Source organism: Cetorhinus maximus, chromosome 4, assembly GCF_964194155.1.
Source record: "Cetorhinus maximus chromosome 4, sCetMax3.hap1.1, whole genome shotgun sequence".
Lineage (NCBI taxonomy): Eukaryota > Metazoa > Chordata > Chondrichthyes > Lamniformes > Cetorhinidae > Cetorhinus > Cetorhinus maximus.
The window spans coordinates 68,025,197-68,043,859 of NC_135882.1; the positions used below are offsets into that span (position 1 = coordinate 68,025,197).

Below are 18,663 nucleotides of genomic sequence, written 5' to 3' on the forward strand. Positions count from 1 at the left end.
GCTGACGCCATAGTTGGCCTCCAAAAGTGTGTACACAAGAGGGGTACGGGGTAGCCCGATCTCACACCAGATCCACGTTCTCCTCAAGGAGTCAGCCAGGGGCCCTTCGGCACCCACAGGGATGAGGATCAGCAGGTGTACCATCCAAGGCCATTCATCCGTGAGTGCCCAGCCTATCCGAATCTTCTCTTCCTGTGACCTCAGCAGCTCCAGTTCCACAGGTCGAGGAGGGTGCCACTGCCACACAGCAGGACCCCGAAAGCAGGCCAGGGCCCTCCAGGTCTCAGACCTCCAGAGGACACCTGCCAAGGTCATCACAGTCAGCAGGCTGTCTACGCCTCCACCTCTGCTGTGGAAGGCTGGGAAGTACTAAGACGTAATGGCAGGGTTAGGAAAGTTAAGAAGATGTAACTCCTTTTTTGTTACAAAACGAATAAACTAAATTAACAAATCAAGGGACAAAGTAAAAGGCAGCCCCTTAAAGGGAAGCTGCATAAACAAAAGGCAAAATTCAAAGGAAACTTATCAACATTAAATCAAAATGTGATTAATGGGGTCAATAAAACACCCTAGTCCCTGTGGTACCCACCAAGCATGGAAGGCCTCGACGGTGCTCCCTTTCCAGGGACACTCAGCCGCGAATGTAGCCGTGGAAGAGGGACAGACAGTCAGATCGGATGACGCCCTCAATCACCCGCTGCCTAGACCTGTTAATGGCCAACTTGGCAAGGCTCAGGTGCAGGTTCACGAGGAAGTCCTCCTCCCTCTGCACTGTGCCTGTAGATCAGGAGCGTGGGGCTGAAGTGCAAACAAAACAACAATAAAAGGTTCTTCAAGAAACTAAAAAGGGGGTGCAGCCTACAACAACCAACATACACGTAGTCCATGGACTCGACACAACCACAAAAGACGCAGGTATCTTGGGAGTCCAGAACCGACACATTCTACAATTGTATGGGGCTGCTGCATGCAGCACCCTCCACCCCAGGTCCCCAATGGAAAAGTGGAGGACATCTCCGTAGAGGGACCCCCACTGGGGAACTCCCAGGTCAAAGCACGCCAGGGTATGTCCTAGCTGCGGGCGAGAGCAAGGAAGTGAAGGGTGTGAAACAGCAGCCCATACAGGAAACTCCTCTGTGCCATGCTCAAGAGCACGGAAGGCATTTCCGCAAAGTGACTCAGGCTGCGGGTAACTGGCTCTCGAGGGAGGGTTCAAGAATTGGCGCCGATGTGAAATTCCGTCTGAACAGGGGTGCTTGGACGGAAGACCACCATGCACCTGCGCCACCTCAAGTCCCAGTATGAAGTGGGGGCCGAGCACAACTGTCCTAAGGTCTTAGATGGCATTTGCCGCGAGACGAACGTCCACCAACGCATGTTGCACCAACTCCTGGGAAATCATCCAGCGCATCCTCCACCACCCAGCATGTCCTCGATCCTGGTCACCCCGGCAGCCACAGCCCTCCTCTCCGCCAGCCACTGAAAAGGACGGAGGGGCAGATTTCCGAGCAGCGGTTCTCTAACGATAGCCGCTACTCCTGATGGCAGAGAGCTGCATCGCAAAGCGACCATGTTCCAGACTTTGATCAGGTCCTGGTAAAAGACGGGCAACACCTGCAAGGAGCCACAAAGGCCCCTCAGGTCTACAAACAGGAGCTGCACATCATAATTCAGGCTGTGCACCTGGTGGAACAAATACATCACCAGGGCACACCATCTCGGAGGGGGCTAAACGTAAAGGCATCACTGCAGGGCCTAAAGGCGGAAAGTCGCCACCTGGGTGCGTAGGCACACCAGCGCTGACCGCTCTCCCTAAGCAGGAGACTCAGAACCTCAGCAGCGACCCAGTGCAGCCTTTTGCCCCAGAAGAAGTTGACGAGCATTCTCTGGATTTTTGTGACAAAATCCAGGGGAGGGGTCAAAGTGACGAAGTCCGAGATAGATAGGTTCTTGATTGGCAAGGGGATCAAAGGTTACGGGGAGAAGGCGGCAGAATGGGGTTGAGAAACTTATCAGCCATGATGGAATGGTGGAGCAGACTCAATGGGCCGAATGGCCTAATTTCTGCTCCTATGTCTTATGGTCTTGTGGCGGCAATCAGCTGGTTTATGACCAGCTCTCGACCCCGGTAAGACAGCACTTGGAGCAGTCCTGTCCAGCGCTGCAGGTGAGTGGTGACTTTGGCCTCCAGCTCCTGCCAGTTCACCGGCCAGGATTCCTCAGCAGGGCAGAGGTTGTCCCCCAGGTAGAGGAGGCTGGTCCTGCTCCAGGTTAAAGGCCCAAGCTCCTTGGGTAGGGAATCCATCTGCCACTGACTGACCAGGAGTCCAGAACACTTGCCACAGTTGATCCTGGCAGAGGACGTGGCAGAGTAGACCTTCTGGCACTTGCGCATCTTCCACAGGTCAACCGGGTCGGTGATCATGAAGAGTATGTCACACCGTAAGCCGAGAGGACCACCCTGATGCTCGGCCTGCGCAGAACCAATCCCGACAACTACCTCCGCAAGAGGCACAGGAAAGGCTCCACGCAGAAGGAATACAATTGGCCAGACAGGGGGCAGCCCTGACGCACTCCTCTCCCAAAGCGCTGTCAGGGACCCGTTAACCTTAATTAGACACTCTGTGGCAGCATACAGAAGTTGGATCCGGGCGACGAAATGCGTCCCGGATCTGAAAGCTTGCAGAGTCCCGAATAAACGCTTGTGATCCACTCTGTCGAACGCCTTCTCCTGGTCAAGAGTCAGGAAGGCGCATGACAGACCAGTCCTCTGGGAGAAGTGGATGATGTCACGGGCCAGATGGATATTATCAAAAATAGTCTGGCCCAGGATCGTGTGGGAGTGGTCAGGGTGGATCATGTGGTCCAGCATGATGCCAAGGTGAGAAGACATTGCCCTGGCAAAGATCTTGCAATCCGTGCTGAGGAGGGAGACAGGGCACCAATTCTTAAGTTGGCGGAGATCTCCCTTCTTAGACAGCAGGGCAATGACTGTCCTATGCCACAAGAGGGCCATCTCCCGGGAGTGATACTCTCCCCCAGGACTTCCGCTTAGTCATTCCCCAAGGCGTCCCAGGACGACCTGAAGAACACCATGGTCAGCCCGTCCAACCCCGGGGACTTGCCCATGGAGAGGCTGTCAAGGGCGCCGGTCAGCTCCTCGAAACTGAGAGGGGAGTCAAGCTTTCCGGCGCCCTCCGGGCTGACGTGTGGCAGGTCGTCCTAAAAAACTCTGTGAGCATCCTTGCTGGATGGATCTGGAGAGAACAAGGCAGTGTAATAGGTTTTGAAAACGGCCCTAATGCCCTCCAAATCCGAGATAAGGGCTCCGTTGTCGGCCAGCAGCGTAAGGAGCTGCTGACGGACTCCGTGCCTTTTTCCCAGCGAGTAGATGAAGGGGGAGCCACAGTCCAGGACCCGGAGTAACTGGATCCGCAACCTCACGACGAGCTCCCCCATGCGCTCTTCCTCTCTTCGTACGCCAGCCACAGACCCGGGTCCACATCGGGCTGATGGAGACGTGCCTCCAGGTCGAGCAGCTCCCTCTCCAACTCCTCGACCCTGGATTTCTGCCTCTTTACTGACCCCCTCGTGTACTCCTGACAGAATACATGGATTTGAGCCTTGCGCATCTCCCACCATAGCCTCAAGGAGGAAAAGCCTTCCCGCTTCCTTCTCCAGCCAGCCCAGAAACGACGGAACGAGTCCAGGAACCGCTTGTCCTCGAGCAACAGGCTGTTAAAGTGCCAGTACATGGAACCCGTCTGAGCGCAGAACAGAACAAGTTCCGCCAACACCAGACGGTGGTCCGTGCACGACACCTGCTGCACAGAAGCTGATGGAACACAGGACACAAATGCCTTGGAAATGTAAAGGCAGTCGAGTCCGGACACGAAAGTGAAAACGCTGGAGTTAGGATGGAGATGTCGCCAGACGTTCACCAAGTCGAAGGACACGACCAGGTTCCGCAACTTACACCTAGCGCGCGGTGCTGGGCACCGTGACGGTCTTTGGCTTGGAGGGTACAGTTGAAATCCTCCCCCCCCCACCCCCCCACCTCCCGAGGACAATGCACTCGCCCACACGTTGATGGAGCCGAGATGAGTGGACACTTCCTCAGAGATGCTCACTTGCTGCTGCGCACCCAGGGGAGTGTAGACATTCACAAAGTGAAGCGCCGCACCCCCCAGGCGCACAGTAAGGTGCAACAACCGGACTGGCACCGGTTCCTTGACCCCCAGGATCTCCAGCTGAAAATGTGGGGCCAACAAGATAGCCACCCCACCAGAATTGGAGGCTAGGTGACCCATGTAGACCCCATCCCTCACCATTCCAGGAGCTACGTAGCTTTGTCTCCCAGAACAGTGGGTTTCCTGCAGGAAGCACACTGCATACTTGCCGTCCCTGTGGACTGAGAAGTTCTGGAACCTGCGCTGTGCATCCCTGCTGCTGTTGTGTTGAGGCTGGCTAAGGTAGTCTTCATTGTCAAAAGTATGCACTACCATCACCATGCCTAGTGTAAGGAGAGGACTATTATAAGACTTCCTCTCCTTCAGGAGCCCAGCGAGAAATGTGTGGCCCCTCCTTTCAGCGTTCCAGTCCAGCCCAGGGGCCTTGAGGGTCTGGCGGGTGGACCAGAACATAAGAGGAACAGAATGCCACCGGTCCAGTACTGACTGGACCTGTCTCAGCGACCGCGATTACTCGCTTAAAATTCCTCGAGCTCCCGTAAAGGGATGAGGGTAGAATCGTTGGGGGGCAGCAGAGGATCCACCACCTCACCCAACGACAACTCTAAGTCGTCCCCGGTGCTCACCACCGAAACCCCGCCCTCCTCCAGGTCGTCGCCTCCAGCTTCCAACCCCTCCCCAGTATTGAGTACGGGGACTGGTTCAGAGCTGCCAGTCGGCTCCGCCTCCACCTCAGTCCCACCCCCAGGATCAAGGGCAGAGGGGTCCTCTCTGGTCTCCTTTTGGGGATATGAGCCAAAGGGTGACGGCAGCTCAGAGCCCCACTCCACCCTCAGGTACCAGGCTGCCCGGCAATTCTGGAAAAAGCTCCGGACCTTGTACAGAGGCACCCGGCGCTGAAAGTTGGGAGGGAGCGGTGAGGCCTTCCTCACCACTGCCGCCCGATGACCCAGCGGGCCTGCTGCAGAACCTTGGCGGGCCAGATGGCATCTTGGGGGTCCAAGGTGGGTCAGGGTGGGGCACGAGAGCAAATGCGGTACCCTCACTGACCCCCAAGGGGCCCTGCTCAGGGGACTGCAGCAAGGGGTTGGGGATTTGGGCTCTCCCCAGAAGGCAGAGCGAGGACTGATGGGGTGGAGACGCCACCACCTTTTCATTGGGGGAGGAGACACAATGGACCTCACAAGTGGCAAGGTCCTCCCCCTCCGAAGGGTTGCATCTCTTCCTGGGTGGACTGGGGGCTGGAGAGACCTCAATCTGCGAGGCCCCGCCACCTCGTCCAGCCCTTCTGGACGGTCCGTCCTCTGGTTTTTTTGGCTGGTCTATCCTTTACAGGACCACCACCGGCTCGGAGTCACGTGCCCCATCGCCGCCAGACCTGGGAGCCTGCGCATGATCGATGCCGGGCTCAGCAGATGGCGCTGAGGCACATACGGGCCCGGGAGCACACACAAACAAGTCGCCGGGACCGGATGATGATTTTCTCCCCAAGCCGGTGTCACTGGGTGTCTGGGGATCAGGGTTCGTTTAGGGAGTTCAGGGGGTTTGAGTGGCCACCTCCGCATGGCGGGTCTTCCGTCGCACCTTCTTCTGCGCGGGGTCTCTCCCCCTACCTCGCCAGCAGCCGAGATGGTGGTGGCCGCCGGTGGCACCTCCCCTTACGGGGAGGAAGATGGAGTGGTGGCGGGGAGAGGAGCGATGGTGCCAGCTGCAGCCGCCTGAATGACATTGGTGGCCGTGGAGGCGGGGCAGTTCTTTCAGATGTGCCCCAGCTCCTTTCAGGCATGGCACTGCATGCCATCCGCCAACTAGAAGATGCGGTAGGCAGCGCCCTCAAAGGTGACATCAAATTGCCCCTCTGTGCAGTCCTCATGGGCCAGGTGAACAAAGACCTGGCACCGCAAGGAGTACACGGAGACTGGGCTCCCTGAGGACAAGCGGGATCGGCACCAGCCCGGACCTGACCTCCCCTGGTTGGTGAAGGTGGGGAGGAGCAGCTCATCGGGATGAAGGTCTCGAGAGGATCCACTGCCAGATAGCTCTCACCTGTGGTGAGCCCCTTGGCCAGGACCAGATGCACCAGCCGCTCAGACCTCAGGATGAACACCGCCTTCCCATACATGCACGAGGCTGCAACAATGCCCGAGGGGCTGACAACCCCAGCCAAAGCCTTCACGCATGTTCCTACGGTCAACTCGGGGTGAATAGAGCTCTTTACCCCTATGGCTCTGGTCAGGATGCGGAACGGACCACAGGAGCAGCGGAGGCCACAGAAGCAATCACTCCCGCATAGGTCTTCTTGGCGGCCCCGCCACTGGTGATAGCACCGCCTCCACAGCTGCTCCGGCCACCGGTGACCCCGCGGCCGCCATTGGGAGATTAGCCACACCCACCTCGAGCTCTGTTGGTGGTATCAACAGCGTTTAGAAAAGGGGAGAAGGGGAAAAGAAAGATTACCCTCTCCTTCCTGATGGTGTGTAAAGACAGTAGGGGAGGAGAGAGAGAGAGAGAAAGGACAGGGAGGCACAGAAGGGGAAAGGATAATGGGTGCAGGGTGGGTGGGTGTCGCTGGGTGGCGTGGAGAGGGGTGGTGGGGGCCTAGCTGTTCTTCCCATAGGGGGAGGGTGATGTCTTTGCCAGGCAACTGGTACTGCCTGGCACAGGAAGTCAGGACAACCAGGCAGCACCTGCTAACTGGACTTGCACACAGGTGGGGCGAGGGTGGGGCAGGAGCAAGATGTTAAATGGACACACGGATGCACACCTTCTCCCCTTTCAGTCGTCTTCTTCCTCCCCCTACAAAGCATCACGGTCTTCACAGCCCCCACCAAACAAAAGTCCAGACACCCACCGCAGATGTAATGAAAATGTCCTTGCCTCCCTGTCTTGCAGCACCTCCTATCTCTCTCTCCTCCAATTCTTTAGGCATCAGGCTCTTGCAGGCTCCAGGCCCCAGCAGCCCTGGCAACAATACCAGCAGAAGGCTTCTAGTGTCCCTTGGGCAGCAGCAAAACCAGAGCAGCTTGTAAAATTCCAGAGGAGTGTGTCGGTTAAAAGCAATAGTAGAAGCAGCAGCAGGGTGTACCTCTCCCATTAGCAGGGTGTACCTCTCCCAGCAGCAGCAGGGTGTACCTCTCCCAGTAGCAGCAGGGTGTACCTCTCCCAGTAGCAGCAGGGTGTACCTCTCCCAGTGGCAGCAGGGTGTACCTCTCCCAGTGGCAGCAGGGTGTACCTCTCCCAGTAGCAGCAGGGTGTACCTCTCCCAGTAGCAGCAGGGTGTACCTCTCCCAGTGGCAGCAGGGTGTACCTTTCCCAGTGGCAGCAGGGTGTACCTTTCCCAGTGGCAGCAGGGTGTACCTCTCCCAGTGGCAGCAGGGTGTACCTTTCCCAGTGGCAGCAGGGTGTACCTCTCCCATTAGCAGCAGGGTGTACCTTTCCCAGTGGCAGCAGGGTCTACCTCTCCCAGTAGCAGCAGGGTGTACCTTTCCCAGTGGCAGCAGGGTGTACCTCTCCCAGTGGCAGCAGGGTGTACCTTTCCCAGTGGCAGCAGGGTCTACCTCTCCCAGTGGCAGCAGGGTGTACCTCTCCCAGTGGCAGCAGGGTGTACCTCTCCCAGTGGCAGCAGGGTGTACCTCTCCCAGTGGCAGCAGGGTGTACCTCTCCCAGTAGCAGCAGGGTCTACCTCTCCCAGTAGCAGCAGGGTGTACCTCTCCCAGTAGCAGCAGGGTGTACCTTTCCCAGTGGCAGCAGGGTGTACCTTTCCCAGTGGCAGCAGGGTGTACCTCTCCCAGTGGCAGCAGGGTGTACCTCTCCCAGTGGCAGCAGGGTGTACCTTTCCCAGTGGCAGCAGGGTGTACCTCTCCCAGTGGCAGCAGGGTGTACCTCTCCCAGTAGCAGCAGGGTGTACCTCTCCCAGTGGCAGCAGGGTGTACCTCTCCCAGTAGCAGCAGGGTGTACCTTTCCCAGTGGCAGCAGGGTGTACCTCTCCCAGTAGCAGCAGGGTGTACCTTTCCCAGTGGCAGCAGGGTGTACCTCTCCCAGTGGCAGCAGGGTGTACCTCTCCCAGCAGCAGGGTGTATCTCTCCCAGTAGCAGCAGGGTGTACCTCTCCCAGTAGCAGCAGCCATAGTCAACACACTACACACAGCTACAGATCCCACTCAGGCAGGGACGAGCTGCCCTTGAGCCCAATCAGGAAGCACAGCCTGGACACAGGTGTTAATCACTTGTACGTACTGTTCACTATTGTCAATAAACTCCCAAGAATGTCTCGTTACCTATGGCTCCTTGTTCTGATAAGCAGTGTTCATGTCACTCAGATGTGAAACTTTTCTGCACAAGATAAAGGCAGGTGTCTCAGTCCAGGGCCTCTTCCCTGTGCTTTGTGCAACCTTCAAGCCAAAGTGATGGTCCAGCCTCACGCTCCCTGGACACATTACTGATGCCTACAACTCAACGGTGCTTGTGATTGCTGCCAGAATGTTGGGGGTAGGTGTCAGAGTACCATCATTCTCTCTGTGTGCTTTCAGCACCTTTAAGGGTGGGACTGGCCCCCATCTCTTCAGCATCTCTTCAGTTATGCTCCTGAAGGCCTCAGGTGCTGAAGGCAGGCAAAGGATCAGATGCTTTTAAAGTTTCATGGTTGTGTCTCTATGATATGACCCTGACCATGGAGCGCAAGTGAGCTGCCGTCGGCTAGACAGGAGTCAGACATTCTCAGAGGCTATCGGAAGATCTATGGAGTGTCCTCACTGCATGTCGTCATCATCCTCCTGCAGTCAAATGACTTTTAGTGCCTTTACTGCATCTCCATGACAGGAGCATTCTCACATAGGGTATGTGTGTTGCCATAAGCCAAACTGGAATCAAACATTCACAGATGCGATGTGAGGATCTATGGGGTCGCTTCACTGCATGTCGTCACCATCCTCCACAAATCTAGCAGCTATGAGGGCCTCCTGAGCGCACCCGCCTCATCTGGCCAGTGCAAGGGCTTCATCCCCGTCATCGTTGCCTTCGAGGACCTCCTCACCCTCATCCCTGTCGGCATCCTCCTCATCTGAGGAGACCTCCAGCTCCTCCATCTCTTCCTCAGGCAGCTTCTCTCCCCATTGTAGCACCAGGTTGTAAAGGCCACAGAAGGCAACAATGATGCATGACACCCACTATGGACTGTATCGCAGGGTTCGACCAGACCGGTCCAGGCACTGGAACCTCATTTTGAGCATCCTGACAGTCTGCTCCACCAAATTGCGAGTTGCAGCATGAGCCTCGCGCTGCAGCAGTCTGAGGCCACTACACTGGTGTTATCAGCCACATGTGTGCGAGGGAGCCCCAGCCGCCCCTTCTTCCAGGGGGTGCTGCTCTTCTCTCTGCCCAGTCAGGTGCCTCAGTTGCTCACTTCTCCCTCATCTTTACTCTGTGCAAGCCATGAGGCATACAGCTAGTTCACAAGGCCCCATGATCCTGATGTACTCCTCTTGCAGGATGAAAGAGAGATGTGTGAGTTAGCATGGGTATACTAAGAACCTGTCTTAGTTAAGTCTGAAGGCCCCTTAACGCATCCCAGAGACCGCTGGCCACCACTTGGATGGCCAGAGTTTAGCACGCTGCATGACTGTCTGAAACTCCACCTTCCTCCACCCCACTTCACCCGACCTATTGGCAGCAACTTTGCCCATTAGACTGTATGCCGTGCCCTCAGCTCAGGTGCAGGCAATCTCCTATCCCGCGCTGCAAGGCTGGCACTGTTAGCTTGAACCACGGGGGAGACTAGTCCAAACCGGTATGATGACATTGCAAAGGGCTGCGAGCACCTTCACCAGTGACTGCTCCATGTCCAACTTTAGCAAGGAGACTGTACAACTGTTCTGCAGTCCACTAAAACACTCTACTTTGCAGTCTGTGCCCGAGGGGTGAAAAATGCTGGAGTACTTGGTGGCACTTTGATGCCTCTGCGTTGCTTCAGTAGGCAGAGAATCTGGACTCCAATCATATCAATATGGTTGTGCCTGAACTGTCTCAGCTGCAAAGGTACAGTCACTTTATACAAGGTGTCCCTAATGCATGGCCACTTTCCTTGCCCAGCCCGCATGTGCTTGTGTGCTACCTTCAACCGCAGGGAAGCCCTTATCACCGCCTCCCCCAAGTTGCCTCAACCACAGGACAGCTGTTGTGCCGCACCCCCCTCCCCTTGCAAGTCGCCTCAACTGCAGGGCAGCCCTTGCCCCCCCTCCCCCCCAACCCCCCACCAAGTCACCTCAAAACCGCAGGGCAGCTGTTACCCCCACCCAAGTAGCCTGAACTGCAGGGCAGCCCTTATCTTACCCTACCAAGTTACCTCAACCGTAAAGCAGCCCTTGCCCCCACCCCTCCCCAAGTAGCCTGAACTGCAGGGCAGCCCTTGCCCCCCTCTAAGTCGCCTCAGTCGCAGGGCAACCCTTGCTCCCTCCCCTCCAAATCACCGCAGGGCAGCCCTTACAGCCCCCCACCCCCAACACACCTCAACCTTGAAGTCCAACAGGTACCCCAGAGGCGAGCGCTCCGCAACATTACTGTGTACTCACCTCAAAGTTTCCCCTCAAACTGCAGTCCGCCAATTGCATGCATTTTATATGCTGTTGTGAACACGTCGGTGTGATTGGGCGGATGATCCAGCGGGGGGGAGGGATGGGACGATTCCGGTGGGCTGGCCTTATAATGATATGCTGATGTATTACAATGAGGTTCCTGACGTCCAATGGCAGGGAACGCAACCTGCCGTTGGCGGGTGGAGCGGACAATTGCAAACTGATTTCACGACATCTTGAAACCAATTTTTTGGCCTTCTCGCCATATTGTCTGCTAGAGCCCCTGAATACGCCCTGAAAAGTTCCAGCCCATGACACTTTTCTGAAGTCTTATCCTGGTGACTATAAGAAAAACAAAAGGATACATACTTCTTCCTGTGAGCCTGTATATTTCTCCTGTGCAGTCTTCAAGTCAGTCTTCAATTTTAGTATAATCTGATCTCTGTTTATGACCTAAGTATCCAAACAAAACAATGTGGATATGAATAACACAAACACTATAAACTGAATAATTCTATCTACTATTATCAAGCCTGGTTTAATATATCAGCTACTATATCGTTGGGCATGAGAATTCAATGTAGACTCAGTCACATTAAAAAGAAAAATACATGCTGCTTACTCTTGTATTCTTTATAGAAATGTGCAACTGCAAATATAAATCCATAAAATTTGCCATCTTTTAGCACCCACACTTAGCACCAATATTTAGAAAAATTCAGAAAAGGATCCTATGAAGAACATGAATTATAAAATTTAAAATTAATTCCAATTCTTGTTTATCTTTCAATCTTGCAGTGGCCCAGACCTTAACATCCCACATTGTTCAGCTTTTCAAAGTACATATTTTACTGATTCTTTTTCTGAGCATTAGAATGCAAGTTAAACAAACTGTAAAACAATCACTTGAGGAAACATTAATACAGTATAAAGTATATCACTATTGGTACAACTAATGTAATTTTAAGTTTGAAAAACAATAAATTAAAATGGAAGAAACAATGTGGCAAATGTTTGAATCATTGATCAGCACAGTTGGTTTATAGTACTCAATCATTGAGCTGTATGGAGGACAGTGCAAATTCAATGGCCCAGGTTTCCCAGTCAGCGGCAATGGTGGGCATATTTCTGCTGTCTACAAAATTTTCTGTGTTCCGACTATATTGTGCATTTGCGGTCAGGACTTCTGATCCCAGCTCTAGCAGAAATGGGCCAGCACAGGGTCTCTCCATGGCAAGTTCAGCGAATGCAGAAGAATTTGGAAAAAGAGAGGATGCACCTCCTTTTTACAACAGTAGCTGCCATATTCAGGAAGGCTTTTAAAGGTGCCAAGTCTTTCAATGAGTGAGTGAGTTAATGAGTGGGTAGGTGAGTGTGTGGGTGGGTGTGAGTGGGCGAGTGAATGCGGGAGTGAATGAGAGTGGGTGGGTGGGTGTGAGTGGGTGAGAGTGTGAGTGGGTGAGAGAGTGAGTGGGTCAGTGAGCGCAGGAGTGGGTGAGCGAGTGGGTGAACGGGTGGGAATGTAGGTATGTGGGCGGGTGACTGAGCGGGTATGTGAATGAGTGTGGGAGGGAGTGAGTGTATGGGTGGATGAGTGGGTGAGTGAGTGGGTGGATGAGTGAGTGGCTAATGAGTGAATGAGTGGGTGAATGAGTTGGTGATATGGATGTGTAAATGAGTGGGTAAGTAGGTGAGTGAGCAAGTGGGTGAGTGAGCAAGTGAGTGAGTGGGTCAGTGAATGAGTGGTTGAGTAAGTGAGTCAGTCAGTAGTTGGGTCAGAAGGGTAGTTGAGTCTTGGAGTGTAGTTGGGTCATGGGTAGTCATGTCGGGGGTGCAGTCGGGTCGGGGGTGCAGTCGGGTCCAGGGCACAGTCGGGTTGGGGTGTACTTGGTTCGGGGAGTAGTTGGGTTGGGGGTGGTACTCGGGTCGGGGGGGGGGGGGGGGCAGTAGTCAGGTGAGGGAATTAGTCAGGTCAGCTCGGGTCAGGAGATAGTCAGATCAGGTTGGATGGGTGACTGGGGGTTGGTCGATCATGGTGCTCAGAGCAGTTACAATGGTTAATCTCTGAGTTACACTAGAGATTTAAACTGTGTAATATTTCCAGGGTAAGTATCCAGGTTAAGTCTTTGTATCTGGCCCAAGTCTCTGACACTGAGCTCGGGGTCTGAGCAGAGGGACCAGGCAATGGAAATTAGCCCATCGGAAGTTTAAGCCTCCCGGGTAATTACAACACGTGTATGCACAAGGAATTGAGCAGGGTCCCAGCACAGACTGAAGTCCATATTTCACTGCTCTGGGCGTTGGAAGATTCAGGTCATTATTTAGGACGCAAGTAAACTAGGCATTTATTTGCTAAATTTGATCAAATCTTCTGGATATCAAGTGCCAGGTAAAATTTAATTTAAAGTCAAAAGATCTCAGATTCCACCTAGGTGCTAGACTGCATGCAACAATAAAAGCTTAATTATATTTCCTATTTTATCTTTTTTGACTCTAATCTTGAGGATCTGACTTTGTAACTGGTAAGGTTAAGTAGTACTGAATACTCTCCCATGTCTCTAACACTAGTGATGCTCTGTGAATGAGTCAATAAGGACTTCAGCAGTGTCTTATGGGAATAGATTGATCTGCCAAGAGGAATGAGAACCAAAAAACAATAGACATGCTGTAATGCTGGCATTACAATTTACAACAAATACTGATCACCATAACTTTATTTGGTTACCAATGTCTTAAAATCCTTTACATTTTTATAATGATCATTAATTTTAAAGGAGGTAAATCATTATCCAAATATTAACAAAAATATGCAAAGGGCGACAGCAACAATTTATGCTTGTATTGACATCTCCAATATACCTCTTGTTGAGCAGTTCTATGTTTCTCAGTAATTACTGCCATCTCTAGTTCTATTTCCTGTTTCTCAGTGCTGAGCTTGCTGACATCCTGGGAATGCTGTGTTATTTGGTCTGTCAACTTCATAGATTCTTCTTTTAGCTTCTGCATGAGCTTTTCTCTGTGGAGCAACTGAGATCAGAACTGAAAGCTGCAGCCATTATTTCAAATGATATTCATTATGTCCTTGAATTCTAACACCTAATACAATTTCCTATGTGAATATATTTGTGTGAGCAATTCAGAGTTACAGTAATTTATAATACATTATTCACAGCAGAAGTAGCTGTCATCTTTCAAACAAAGTTTTCCACATATCAATATTTCTAGCTTACAGTCAGAATATAAAGTTTTTGTAGCTCTCTGGAAGGTTCTGATGACACATTAAAACTACATTGCATTGTCCTCTCATGTGAACGTTCACTTTGATGGTTCAATATATAACAGCATCATATCATCTCTTTTCAATTATTCTTAACTTTTAATACACAATAGCACCAATTCTTGGCTCCAAGTCTAAGTCAATACTGAATGGTTAAGAAATTCTTTCCGAAAGGTCAATTGCAAATAGCACTCAATTCTCCAGTGACATATTATTGACAGCACCAGTACAGACTCAGATGGGTGTCGGGAGTACATTAGTTCTGTGAGAATAAAATTGAGTGTGAATCAAACTTACATTAATAGGGACATTTAAAGGGAGGTTTCACAAAAGGATGAAAAATATTCTGAAAGTTTTAGAAGGACATCAAAACCCATTAGCAACAAGAGCAACAACTCACATTTATATAGCATCTTTAAAATAATGAAATATCCAAAGGCACTTCACAGAGCCATTATAAAACAAGTATGACATGGAGCCAAAAAAGGAGATATTAGGCCAAACGGCCAAAAGCTTGGTCAAGGAGGTAGGTTTTAAGAAGTGTCTTAAAGGAGGAAAGTGAGGTAGAGAGGTGTAGATAGAGAATTTCAGAGCTTGGACCGATGGTGCAGCAATTATGATTGGGGATGCAAAAAAAGGCCAGAATTAAAGGAGTGCAGGTGTCTCAGGGGGTTGTAGGGTTGGAAGACATTACAGAAATAGGGAGGGATGAGACCAAGGAGGGATTTGAAAACAAGGATGAAAATTTTAAAATCAAGACATTGCTTGACCAGTGCCAATGTATGCCAGTGAGCACAGGGGTGATAGCAAAATGGGACCTACTATGAATTAAGGCAGGGGCAGCAGAATTTTGGGTGACATCAAGTTTATGGAGGGTAGAATGTGAGTGACCAGCCAAGTGTGTGTTGGAATAGTTGAGTCTAGAGGTAATGAAGGTATGGATGAGGATTTCAGCAGCAGATGAGCTGAGACAGGGCTACGTCAAGCCATGTTACGGAGGTGGAAATAGGCAGTCTTAGAGGTGGCACAAATATGAGGTCAGAAGTCCAACTCAGGGTCAAATGTGACACCAAGGTTCCAAACAGACTGGCTAAATCTCAGACTGTTGCCAGGGAAAGTGATGAAGTCAGTAGTTAGGAATGGAGTTTGGAGCAGGGACCAAAAACAATGGCTTCAATCTTCCCAATATTTAATTGATGGAAAATTCTACTCATCCAGTACTGGATGTCGAATAAACAGTCTGATAAGTTAGCAACCGTGGAGGAATTGAGAGAGGTGGTGGTGAGGTAGAGCTAGGTCTCGTCAGCATAAATGTAAAAACAAATGGTATGCCCTCAGATGATGTCATCAAGAGACAGCTTGTAGATGAGAAATAGGAGGAGATCAAGGATAGATCTTTGGGGGACACCAGAGGGAACGGTGCGAGAACATAAAGAGAAGCTATAGCAAGTGATTTTCTAGCTATGATTAGATAGATAAGAATGAAATGAGGTCAGAGCAGTCCCCCTTATCTGGATAACATAGAGAACCATTGGAGGAGAATGGTGTGGTCAACAATGTCAAGAAGGACGAGGAGTGAAAATTTACCTTTGACTCAGTCACACAGGAAGTCAGTTGTGACTTTGATAAGCCCTGTTTCACTACTATGGCAGAGGTACAAACCTGTTTGGAGCGATTCAAACATGGAGTTACAGGAAAGATGGGAATGGATTTGGGAAATGACAATGCATTCAAGGACTTTGGAGAGAAAAGGGAGGTTGGAGATGGGATGGCAGCTTGCAAGGACAAAGGGGTCAAGGGTTGTTTTTTTTTGAGAAGAGGGGTGATGATAGCAGGTTTAAAGGTGAGAGGGACAACACCTGAAGTTTACAATATCAACTAGTATTGGGGGCAGGAGGGGAAGGTGAGTGATCAGCAGTCTAATGGGAATAGGAGGTGGGTCTTCTGGACAAGATGAGCTCAGAGAAACCATGAGGGAAACATGAGAGAAAAAGACAAATATGTGAGTTTAGGGCTAGGCAAGGGAGATCATTAAAGGAAGTTTGGCCAGGTGGGCTAGTGGAAAGGAGGTCGGTAATCGGATCATCTCAAACTTAGTGAGCTCCTTGCACTTATGGTTGGAGGTGAGGGTGGAAAAGACAGGGGAGAGGGATTTAAGAAGATGGTCTGCAGTCAAGCAAAGAAGCTGGGAGTTATCTTTGCATTCCAGGATGATCATAGAATAGTGAACAGTTTTAGCAGGTGAGAGGAGGACCGGGTAGTGTTTTAAGTGGTCCAGCCAGATCTGGGGTAGATTGTTAAACGTTTCAAGTCTGCGTTCCTTGGAATTAAGTAAGCAGAGATGAGAGCTGTACAAGAGGGAACAGCCAGGGTGAGAGAGAGTAATAGTTTTATCAGAGGTGGCCTTATCTGTGATTAAAACTATGGAAGTAGTGAGGCCATGTGAGATGGCAAGGTCAAAGGGGTGGTCATGAATATGGGTTGGGGAATTTATTGGAGAGAGAGTTTTAGGGAGAGTAAGAGGGCAATGAATTCAGAGGAAAGAGAACACGATAAGTTGAGCTGGAGGTTGAAATCACTGAGGATGAGGAAGGAAAATGGAGCCTGAAATGGTGCAGATAATTAGTGATGCAGCCCAGCACCTGACCCTCTGTTTTATAACTACCAATTGGAGGTGATGCAGTATCTACTGCTTAGCAAAGAATTCTATGCCACTCCATGGTGCTATTTCCGTAAGTCAGCTCTACTGCATGCCAAAAATGGAGCGTTAGTCAGGTATCAGCCATGCTGACCATTACAGCTTCTCTGTCAAGAAGTGCACTGAATGTGACTTTGGAAAGGGTTTTGCAGTATGTAGCTAACAGCTGCCAGCAGCATGTAGCACAAGTAGTGGTAGATTATGATGTCAATCAGCATACAATGCTAATTTTATGCCAGCACTGTCACTTTCCAGCTCCAGCCAACACCCTCTCTTAACCTTCCACAAATGAACACATGCTCAACAGCATGAAGGAGGTCCCTCCAATTCCCCAGCAACACATATTAAAGGGATCAAAAACTAGTTACAGGTTACTTGCTGGTTTACTTCTTCTCGCTAGCTATTCTGTGACTATTCACTCACCTCCTGGCTCCCCAAAGCTTTTTCACCATCTACATTGCAAAAGTCAGGACTGCGATGGACTACTTTTCATCAGCCTGATTGAGGGCAACTCCAAGAACTCGCTAGAAGTTCGATATCGTCCTGAACAATGCAGCTGGCTGGATTGGCACCTCATTCACCATCTTGAACATTCATTCCCTGTACCAGGTGGTTGCAGTAAGTAATATCTACAAGATGCACTGCAGCATTCACCAAGGATTCTTCAACAGCACCTACCAAACCCATGACCTCTACCACCCAGAAAAGCAAGAGCATCAAGCGCATGGAAACACCACCACCTACAACTTCCCCTCCAAATCACACACCATCCTGACTTGGAAATAAATTTCCATTCCTTCACTGTTGCTAGCCTGGAACTCTCTGGAACAGAGTTTTGTGACAGTACCTACCTCACATGGACTGTAGCAATTCAAGGCGGCGGCTCACCACCATCTTCTCAAGGGCAATTAAGAATGAGCAATAAATGCTGGCCTTGCCAGTGGTGTCCATATCCCATCAACAAATTAAATGAAAATCTGTTCAATCCCTTGTTTTGCTCCCCCCAACTTGTTTGAGGCAAGAAGGAATAAAGTGAAGTTGTCTTTCTTTGCATGGAGAATCTCTGTGCCCTTCCTTATGCAGCAGTACAACACAAACTGGTGGATGTTGTTTATTTCTACAGCAGCAGCATGGAAGAAACCTGACACACACAATTTAAGAGCCGCGGTCAGCTTGACAGTCATGGGCAATGTGGTCTTTTTGCTGCTTTGGCATTGTAATTCTGGCTACAACAGTCGGCTGATTTCAGTTACAAGCTCCACTGTGTTGCGCAAACATTCATGCATGGTCCTTGCAGATATTTAGGTTAGAGAGCGTCTCCCTAAAGATTCTGAACAAAGATGGCCTCCTGCTGAGAACCTTTCTTCCACTCCTCCTCCTCCCTTTTCTAGCCACCCGCATTGCTCTGGGTGACCTCTCTTCATTCTTCCAGGCATGCACAATTCCAAGATGAAGGCACTCTAGGCCATTCATCTCTGAAAGAAACATGTTTCAGCACAGGTTTTTAAATGGACAATATAGTACTTCAGTGCCATGCCGCTTTCTATAGACTATTAAAACTTTTTTAAAATATAAGAGAGCTCCAAAAACATGTAGAATTGGATGATATTGAGCTTCCAGCGATTTCTTGGAGCTGTCCTCATTCAAGCTAGTGAAGAGTATTCCATCGCAGTCCTGACTTGTGCTATGTAGATGGCGAAAAGGCTTTGAGGAGCTAGGAGGCAAGTGAATTGCCACAGGATAGCTAGCTTCTGACCTGCTCTTTTAACCGCAGTATTTATGTGGCTGGTCTAGTTAAATTTTTGATCAGTGCTGACCCCAGGATATTAATTATATATTAATTGTGTTTTAATTGCATACAGGTGGTGGGCTTTAACTGGGGATTCATGCAAGCCCCTTTATATAGACACACACCAAAATTATTCTCGTG

General features: G+C 50.8%; 1 protein-coding gene across 4 annotated transcripts in view; it reads right to left on the bottom strand.

Moving 5' to 3' along the window:
- The window catches only part of LOC144679671 (uncharacterized), a 665,324-nt gene that overhangs the window by 373,804 nt on the left and 272,857 nt on the right, over positions 1-18,663 (bottom strand). For all 4 annotated transcript variants that reach the window (XM_078540272.1, XM_078540271.1, XM_078540274.1 and 1 more), the window contains 2 exons: positions 13,618-13,785; positions 11,128-11,211 (listed from right to left, as the gene is read on the bottom strand). In XM_078540272.1, coding sequence (XP_078396398.1) covers positions 11,128-11,211; positions 13,618-13,785 — 252 coding nt within the window. The remainder of the gene's footprint in view (positions 1-11,127; positions 11,212-13,617; positions 13,786-18,663) is intronic.